Consider the following 10,314-nt stretch of genomic DNA (forward strand, 5'->3'; position numbering starts at 1 on the left):
CTCGATCCTGTCACGACTCTCTGCTGTGACAGGGGAGGGGCTGGATTCCCCCCTCCCCCCTCCGATCCCCCAGCGCTGACTGCCGGAACGGACGGGGGAGGGGGCGGGTACAGCTGGCTCTGGATCTAGATAGGCAAAGCCAACTGTCAGTCACGCAGCTGGGCGGATCCAGACATAATTGTCGGGATCCGCTTCAGCTGCGGCGTCTCAGTATACCGCGAGCTGTAGCTCCCTATATACTGAGCCTAGGGTGATGGGAGGACGCTAGTTTGTGTCCTCCCGTTACCCTAAGGAGAACTATGGGGAAAAGCCCTGACCCCATAGTTGTCCTTTAATAAAACTGCTATGTGGTCTGTCTTAGAAAATGTTCCTATCGTTGGCTAGTCCCACTCATACAACCAACCTGTTACACCATATTTAGCTCTGACCACTTGCCTTAATCAAGCTACCTAGCAAAAATTAGGATGGTGCTAAAAATGTGAGGGACTGGTGGGCCATGACTGACTAGGCACTGTTAAGCCATGACTCGACTATACACTGAGTTGCCAGATTATTATGACCACCCCATCGGTACTTCGTTGGGCCGCCTCGTGACTCCACGAGATGATGAAAGGTGATGCGAGGAATCTGACACGGCGCTGTTGCCCTTCTGTTGTCTTGTACCAGTCTTGCCCCTCCCCCGTTCTGCCCTAACATTGACTAGTCGCTGACGGCCACAATTCGCACGTTCAGACCCAGATTTTCGGCTGACAGTCCGGTCTTTAAACACTTTAACAACAGCTGCTCTTGAACATGTAACGAATTCTGCTGTTTTGCTGATACTCGCTCCATGGCTCTGAGCGCCAACAATCATCCCACGTTCAAAGGCTGTTACATCGCGTTGTTTCCCCGAATCTTCAGAAACAAATCACTTCTACTGTCGTGGTAACCAACCCGCTTCCCTATTTATAATGGTCTGGCCCTCTAGCAACTTCAGCGCCAAATTATAGCTCATTTGCCTACAAACGTCAGGTGGTCATAATAATCCGGCCACTCAGTGTATATAATAATCCGGCCACTCGGTGTATATAATAATCCGGCCACTCAGTGTATATAATAATCCGGCCACTCAGTGTATATAATAATCTGGCCACTCTGTGTATTTAGCTCTGACCACTTGCCTTAACCAAGCTACCTAACAAAAATTAGGATGGTGCTGAAAATGTGAGGGACTGGTGGGCCATTTGCTAAAATTTTACGCAATGTTAAGCCATGACTCGACTCTATATAATCGCTACAGATGTGTTGAAATGAATGGCTATATCTAGATCAACCTACAAGAAAGGCATCGGCATTTTTTTTCCGTCAATTGGAAAAACAATTGACTTGGAATGTTGTATCAATGATTCACTTTTTGAGCAGGTGAAGCATAATTCAAAACATTTCAGACATCAGCAGTGGAACCTTAACAGCGAAGTGTGAAAAGTTGTTCTTTTCGCCAGAATCACGTCTGGCTACAAAAATTGGCCCATCCAACCGACGGTGGGGTAACAGCGGGGTTGCTTCAAGAAATTTCAGACTAAGTAGAAGGCTACTTTCAAGGAGAACCTTGGGATTTCCAAGACGCCGTTAGACTTTTTACTAGTCAAGCGGTCTCAAGTTTTTTTTGTAATATCGAAAAAGGACTCACTGAGCCGAAGCCTGGAAAAACCAGACTCAAGTTTGTGTTTTGGAAGGTAAAAGTCTTGCCACGCGAATGGCTGCTTATTTGCACGTATGGACATCGTACACCCTCACGCACTCCTGGCAGCTGACGTAGCAGCACCAGTGGAAGATGCAGTGGCACTTCTCTTTCCTTTTCTCAGTCCTCGTGTTGTGCCCTCGTCCGCAGCACAACAGGTCGCACCCATCAATCCCGTGAGAGGTCACGTTGCATATCCTGTCTCGGGTTCCGAACGATCCGGTGTCTGGGTTGGGTTCGCAAAAGTTGGGGGAGCTCTCGTAGTAGATGAGGTCCCGCTCCGTGGGCGGCTTGAAAAAAGTATATTTCGGCCTCAGGGTCTCCACCCAACCGCGGGATTCCCGGTGCTTCTCCACCACCATTTCGGAAGCACTGTCGTACTTGTCCTTGAGATAGTCGCCGATCAGTCTGAAGTCTGGCTGCGACCACCAGCAGGTCTTCACCTCGCAGCTTCCGGACAGGCCGTGGCATTTACATTTCAGGTGTCTGTGGTCAGTGATGGACTACAAAAGAAAAGAACAAATATATAAATAATCTCAAGGTTTAGCCAGTAACATGAAACAAAAACATTTGGTTAAAGTGTATCTAAAGCCAAAACTTTTTGTTTTTCAGAGTATGGAAGGTGTTGAACCCCTAGAAGCAGGGGCGACCCAAGGCCGGGTGTTACCTGGAATGGAGACCAGGTGACACCTTACCGTAACGTCATCACGCATCCACGGCCATCTAATTGATGCCTGCCGGCGTCCATCACTGTGAGAGAGGAGGGGACGTTCATCCGGCGGGATGAGGTATGCCGCCGGGTCCCCTCCTCTCTCCTGACACTGTCGGGCTCTCGGTCCATGACCAAGTGCCCGACATTTTAGAGGGAGTGACACCAAAACGACTGTCACCAGTGAGCAGGGAGCCAGCTTCCCAGCCAATCGGGAAGCTGGGCGCTGTGTAATGAGAGTAGTTGAGAAGCTGGCCAACCAGGAAGCCAGGGGGCAAGTCATTACCCACCCCCTGGCTACCTGATCGCCAAGAAAGCCGGCTCCATGCTCCCTTGTCACCTGGTGACAAGGGAGCATGGAGATGGCTTCCCCGCTTATCGGGAAGCCGGGTGGCGAGTCTTTACACACCGCCTGGCTTCCTTAATGGAACTTCTGGTATCGGTATTTGGTATCGGTGAGTACCGGGAAAAAAATATCGGAACTCGTACTTGATAAAGAAAAAACGATATTGTGACGAGAAGCATGGAGCCGGCTCTCTGGCCAATCAGGAAGCCAGGCGCTGTGTAATGACGTGGTACCCAGCTTCCTGACTGGCTGGGAAGCCGGCTCCCTGCTCCATTGTCATGAGGTGGCGAGGGAGCATGAAGCCGGCTTCCAGGTCAAACAGGTAACCGGGCGGCGCGTCATTACATGCCGCCGGGCTTCCTGATTTGATAGAACACCTGCCCAGGAATGCCCTCTCCTTCAGACCGACACCCGCTCATCAAGGCATTTTGATATTTGCATAACTCCTCCCACTGCTTGCATCAGGGCACGGGGGCTCTTTAAAGACCACAACGTTATCACCATGCCGGGTATCTTACCGTCCTCCCGGCCTCGTTGTTGTGCCTGTTCATGGCGGATCGGGCGTCCGGTCTGTTCTCGCGGGCGTCGGCGAATTCCCGGGACACCATGCTGCCGAAATCCATGTCTTCGCTGCAGCCCCCCCACTTCCAGCCTTCCCCCGGGGGGCCCTTGTGATGGTTGTCGCAGCCGCAGATGGTGGCCGTGCCCTCCGCGCAGGCCCGGGTGACGGCAAAGGCCACCCCGGCCGAGGCGATGGCGTGAACGAAGGCCGACTCCCGGGTGGCTGCAGAGAGAGACAAATGGTAGGAGTTAGATTCCTGAGCGACCGGGAAAGAAAACTCGCAGGAAGTGACACGTTTGTGGGCGCGCCCGGCCCGGGGAACGTGATCGATATCATTATTACGTAACAGCCGCCATCATCACCATACAGCACCATTCAGCATTACTATGCAGCCAATCATCGCTCATTCAGTATTCGGTTCCTTTTACCTCCATGACAAGCAATGTGCAACAGTGTAACACTTACAGGCATTAACTACCTCCCACAGAGATCACATGACTCCCCCTACAATGCATTCATCTGCTTTTCTCTCCAGAAGGACGGAGCCATCTCTGTTCAGGCATCACCCAGTGTCACCATCTACTTCCTGGACTGACATGCTGGCACAGAGATGACACAATCATGTCAACCCTGCTGCCTGTGCAGTTCTGACACAGATCAGCCTCTGACTGCAGCCTCTCACCTTGTTACTTGCTACAACGTTACAATGTTGCAGTCTGATCACTTGGGGGGAGGGGGGACTGAGGAAATGCTTCCTCCTGCCTGCAGCAGTCTGATCACTGGGGGAGGGGAGACTGAGGACATGCTTCCTCCTGCCTGCAAAAGACTGATCACTGGGGGAGGGGAGACTGAGAAAATGCTTCCTCCTGCCTGCAGCAGACTGATCACTGGGGGAGGGGGGACTGAGGACATGCTTCCTCCTGCCTGCAGCAGACTGATCACTGGGGGAGGGGGGGCTGAGGACATGCTTCCTCCTGCCTGCAGCAGTCTGATCACTGGGGGCGGGGAGACTGAGGAAATGCTTCCTCCTGCCTGAAGCAGACTGATCACTGGGGGAGGGGAGACTGAAGACATGCTTCCTCCTGCCTGCAGCAGACTGATCACTGGGGGAGGGGAGACTGAGGACATGCTTCCTCCTGCCTGCAGCAGACTGATCACTGCATGCAAATACATCCTGCCTTGGAACGCCCACTCCTCCAGACTGACAGCCACCCATCAAGGCATCTTGATATTTGCATAACTCCTCCCAAGATCCAGCCCATTACTTGCAGGGTGCCTCCCCCCCCCAGCCATGAACTGCCTGCATTGTATAGAGAAGCACAGAGAGAAATGTTTAATTTAATCATTTAATGATCATGTTGATAAGAAGGGGAGGGGGGGAGACTCCGGCACTGAAAGGGTGTGTGCCGCGTTTCGGGCCGCAGCCAAGGAGAACACAAACTGTGTAACACACTTAATCCGGGGCGCAGATCCACCGATAACACAACCGCTGGAGGGAAGAACGCCGACTCCCGAAAAAGGGGCACGCGGCCAGAAAATGGGGGGAAGGAGGGGGCTCAGGGTGCAGCGGGCTAAAGGGGCACCCCGGGGCAAGAGCTGAGCTACGCGGCAGCATTGCATCCAATGGACAGAGTGGAAGGCCAAGCACACTCCAGCTGCTGCGGAACTACAAGTCCCATGAGGCACTGCAAGACTCCGGCAGCCACAGGCATGACTCCCAGAGGCAGAAGCATGATGGGATCTGTAGTTTCAGCACAGCTGGAGTGCCAAGGTCTAGAAAGCTGAACTCCAGGCCCGATGCGGGGCGACACCCGGTGCGGGTACCGTGTGATGTGATTGCGTACGCGTGTGACGTCATCACGCTTGCGCGCGATGACGTCACGCGCGGTACCGCTGTTACCTGCCGGCAGCCATCTTGGTGATGGACGCCGGCAGAGAGGAGGAGGGGGCACCACCTGGCGGGATGAGGTATGCCGCCGGGTCTCCTCCTCTCTCTCTCGAGCAGCTGTCAGGCTCTCGGTCCTTGACCGAGTGCCTGACTTTTCAGAGGGGGGGGTGACACCAAAATGACTGTCAGTAATTTTGGTGTCACCCCTCCAACGGTGTCACCCGGGGGCACCCCCCGCACCCCCCTTGTGACGTCACAGCTCCAGGCAAGCAGCTAAAACACTAGTATCGGAGCTGATTTAGCTACCAAAGGATTTATTAGCCCGTCCATCCAGTCCCGAGATTTACACAGCTCCGCCGCACAGCACGGCCCTGTTTTTGAAAGCTGAAGGTTAATGTTCCATCAGCATGTTAACCCCTTAAGGACCTTTTTTTTTTCTTCATTTTTTGCATCGATGATATAATCCACATTTTAGGCCTGAAAATGACTTTAAACCCCCCAAAGATGATATGTTTTCTGAAAGCCGAGACCCTGTAGAATAAAATGGCGGCAGTTGCGAATTTTTAGGTCGCACGACATTAGCGCAACTTATTATCAAACCCAAAAATGTAGAGAAAAATGCACTTAAGTTAAGTTTAATACCCGGAAACACTATATAAAACCATTTCTGGGGGTAAAATATAAAAGATGAGGTTACGACGAGTAAATAGATACCCGACATGCCCGGGTTATAAATTGTGTGCGTTCGTGAAACTGCGACAGAATTCAGTACCCCCAAAATGCCATAGATGAAGCTTTAAAAGCCCCCCACGAGTCATCAGGTTAAAGATTCGTGTAAATACTGGCACCAGAATGATTGCTCTAACTCCGGCGTGCGCGGCGATACCCAACATGTGTAGCGCGATCGTCGTTTTCGTACGTAGGCGCACCCGACGCATGTTTACGTGACGACGCACGCGCTCGCGGGGGCGGGGACTTTAAAAATGTTTTTATTATTATTTTTACATTTATTTTATTTAATATTCATTTTAAAACCCTTCAGACTTCATGACGGGATTATCCCCTCATGGGTCGTGAAGGGGTTAATGACATTTTCTAACCTTTCCATTCTCTTATAATAGGATTTCATGTCAGTTCCTGTTGTGTCTACGGGACAGGAAGTAGGGATGCACCGATACTAGTATCGGTACCGATGCCGAGTATTTGGGCGAGTACTCGTAGTTACCAAAATGCTCCGATGCCTAGCCCGATACTTCCGGGAAGTCAAGAAGCCGGGCAGCGAGTCATCACACGCTACCGGGCTTCCTGATTGGCTCTATGCTCCCTCATTGCCTTGACTTATTTTTTTACAGATATCCCTCATCACTTGGTGACGAGGGAGCATGGAGTTGGCTTTCCGGCCAATCAGGAAGCCGAACAGCGTTTCATGCCCCCCCCCGGCTTTCTTATTGGCCAGAAAGCCGGCTTTATCCTCCTTCGTCACCTGATTGACGAGGGAGCACAGGGGGCGGCTTCCGGGCCAATCAGGAAGCCAGGCGCCGTGTAATGACACATTGCCCGGCTCCTTGATTGTCCAGCTTCTCGACCAATCGGGAAGCTGGGCGACGCGTCATTACACGGCGCCCGGCTTCCTGATTGGCCAGAAAGCCGGCTCCATGCTCCCTCGTCACTTGGTGATGGCTTCCCTGCTAATCGGGAAGCCGGGTGGCGAGTCATTACACACCGCCTGGCTTCCTTAGGCCCCGTTCACACTTAGCGATTTATCGCGCGGTAATTCCAGCGATATCGCGGCAATTTACCGCGCGATATCGCTCTCCAATGCTTCTCAATGGGGCAAAGGGTCCTGCTGTCGCGGGTCGTGCGTCGCTACAGCAGGACCCTTTTTGGAGCGGATTTAGCCGCGATTCAAGCTTGCTCAATGCAAGCATTTGCGCGATATCGCGCAAAATGCAAATCGCGCGACAAACGCGCGATTTGCGAATCGCGCAGTGTGAATGGGGCCTTAATGGGACTTCCGGTATCGGTATTAGACATGTGCGATTCGTTTCGTTACGAATCGAAATTCGTACGAATTTTCCTGAAATTCGTAAATTCGGAAGCATCCGAAATCCGAATTGCAGTTTCCGAATTATATCCGAAATACGAAATTCCGTTAACGATTCGTTCGAATTTCTTTGAAACGGGAACCCCTGTAAATGAGGTTGAACAACATGACAAGATTTTTTTTTAATCCGAAATACGGATCCGCTGCTGCTGATGCATTACAATACACAGGCAGGAAATACGAAATTCCGTTGACGTATTTTCGTTCCGTTACGAACATTCGTTATATTATTGAAGGTAAAAAGCAAAGTACATTTATATTGGAGTTGATGGTAGTTTTTTTTATCCGAAATACGAAATTCGGATCCGGAATCCGTTAACGGGAATTCGTATTTCGGATAAAAAAACAACTACCACATCGACTCCAATATTAACAAAGGTATTTCTGCTTTTTAACTTCATCATAACGAATGTTCGTAAAGTTACGAAAATGTGCCGAAACTAACGAAAATCCGTATTTCGTACGAATCCGAATTGAGTTTCGGATACGAATTACGAAATACGAAATAACGGATATTCCGAAACTGAACAAATTTTTTGACGGCGCACAAGTCTAATCGGTATGCGGTATCGGCGAGCAATGGAAACAAAATATCAGTACTCGATACCGAAATATCGGTTGTGGTTTCGGTGCATCCCTAACAGGAAGTGAAGGAAAATCTCTCCAAATACAAATAGAAAGTTGCGGCTTTAGATATATCTTAAAGTGGAACTATATATAGCAACCCAATAACACATAAAGTATGCGCTGCAACACTCATCTGCAACGTCTCGCCAATGCAGCTTCCTGTGATGGGGGCGATCTTTCTTCCCAATAGTATTAAAATGTCATCAAATAACAACAACAAAAAAAACAAACAAAAAAAACAGAGGAAATGTTATCACTCAACGGTAAAGGTAATTAGTGCAATTTGATAATTAGTGCAATGAACGATGTAATAAATCCATAAGTGGATTTGGGGTAAGAGAGGTCTGAATCCTGAACATAAACATTTTTTTTTTATTTACAGGTTACAGCAAGTCCTCCTTCCCCCAAAATAAAAAATAAAAAAATCCAATAGGTCCCGAAAAGGATTTAAGGGTAAGAGAGAGCTCTGGAATCAAGGACAAGCTGTTTTTTTTTTTGTTTTTTTCACAGGTTACAAGGCATCCTTCTCCAAAATAAAAAAAAATAAAAAAGTAATTTACTGTAATAAATCTTGAAGTGGATTTGGGGTAAGAGAGGTCACAGCCAGGACTCCTGCCCCCAAAATTAAAAAAAATGTAAAAAGCCAATAAATCCCGAAGAGGATTTGGGGTAAGAGAGAGGTCCGCATCCGAGGACAAGGGTTTTATTTTTTTTTTCACAGGTTACGAGGCATCCTTCCCCAAAATTAAAAAAAAAAAAAAATATTTATTTACAAGGTTACAGCAAAGACTCAAAATAAAAAAAATTAAAAAAATCTGATAATTCCCGAAGAGGCTTAGGGGTAAGAGAGAGTTCTGCAACCGAGGACCTTTTTTTTCACAGGTTACGAGGCATCCTTCCCCAAAATAAAAAATTATTTAATGTAATAAATCCCAAAGTGGATTAGGGGTAAGAGAGGTTACAGCAGGGCATCCTGCCCCAAAATACGTCCCCAAGAGCATTAGGGGTAAGAGAGGTTACAGCAGGGCATCCTGCCCCAAAATACGTCCCCAAGAGCATTAGGGGTAAGAGAGGTTACAGCAGGGCATCCTGCCCCAAAATACGTCCCCAAGAGGATTAGGGGTAAGAGAGAGCTCTGGAATCAAGGACAAGCTGTTTTTTTTTTTTTTTTTTTTCACAGGTTACGAGGCATCCTTCCCCAAAATTAAATTTTTTTAAACATTTTTTATTTATTTACAGGTTACAGAAAGGACTCAAAATTAAAAAAAAAAAAAATCCAATAAGTCCCGAAGAGGATTAGGGGTAAGAGAGAGGTCCGCAACCGAGGACAAAGGGTTTTTTTTTCACAGGTTACAAGGCATCCTTCCCCAAAATAAAAAATTATTTAATGTAATAAATCCCGAAGTGGATTTGGGGTAAGAGAGGTCACAGCCAGGACTCCTGCCCCCAAAATTAAAAAAAATGTAAAAAGCCAATAAATCCCGAAGAGGATTTGGGGTAAGAGAGAGGTCCGCATCCGAGGACAAGGGTTTTATTTTTTTTTTCACAGGTTACGAGGCATCCTTCCCCAAAATAAAAAAAATAAAAATAAAATTTAATGTAATAAATCCCGAAGTGGATTTGGGGTAAGGGAGGTCACAGCCAGGACTCCTGCCCCCAAAAATAAAAATATAAAAAATCCAATAAGCCCCGAAGAGGATTTGGGGTAAGAGAGAGGTCGCCTGCAACCGAGGACAAGCGAAAATTGGGAGTAAGAAAAAAAACAAATGTTGGTGACAATGGAGCCCGGCCGAGCCCACCTGAGGATGGAATGCGCGGCTGTATCCCAGTGGCCTGATCCCAAGTGACAATCCCCGTCACCCCTCCCCCGGTAAAGCAAAATGGTTCTTATTACCTGCTGGGTAATAGAATCTCCCTTTGTCTCGGCGCTGTCACGCCGCATTACACCCACAATAGGCCCAAATATTTTATATGAAATTCGCCCCTCGGCCGCTGATTAGCCGGGACCTACTAAGTCATAGCAACCCAGAGGTATGCGTCGGAGGGCCCTCGGAGACGGGCAAAAGGGAAATCCCCATTGAAATGGTTTCATGAAACAATCCAAAGAGCGTGTGAATGGTGCGCGGCATTTTCACTTTCCTCTGGAGCTTAGTCTCATGGCCTGCCAGATATTGTGCTCGGAGCATTACCCCCCAGCGAGGTGCGGCCCAAGGTCCCCCGTCATCTCCTTTTACAGAGCCAGTTAATGATATACTGGTGTGAGCGCCAAAAAGGAGGAACACGAAATTCTATCCAAAGGGAGAGACCCCCTGACACATCCTAAACGGCAACAATTCCTCTTCCTCAGGTCGGGGGTCG

General features: G+C 48.9%; 1 protein-coding gene across 1 annotated transcript in view; it reads right to left on the reverse strand.

Moving 5' to 3' along the window:
• Nucleotides 1–1,211: 1,211 nt before the first annotated feature.
• The window catches only part of WNT3A (Wnt family member 3A), an 83,851-nt gene continuing 74,748 nt past the window's right edge, over nt 1,212–10,314 (reverse strand). The window contains exons 3-4 of the mRNA XM_018558654.1: nt 3,294–3,559; nt 1,212–2,223 (exon numbers count right to left, since the gene is read on the reverse strand). Of these exons, the coding sequence (XP_018414156.1) occupies nt 1,744–2,223; nt 3,294–3,559 (746 nt within the window). The 3' untranslated portion in view covers nt 1,212–1,743. The remainder of the gene's footprint in view (nt 2,224–3,293; nt 3,560–10,314) is intronic.

Source organism: Nanorana parkeri, unplaced genomic scaffold (assembly GCF_000935625.1).
Source record: "Nanorana parkeri isolate BGI_ZX_2015 unplaced genomic scaffold, ASM93562v1 scaffold351, whole genome shotgun sequence".
NCBI classification, from domain to species: domain Eukaryota; kingdom Metazoa; phylum Chordata; class Amphibia; order Anura; family Dicroglossidae; genus Nanorana; species Nanorana parkeri.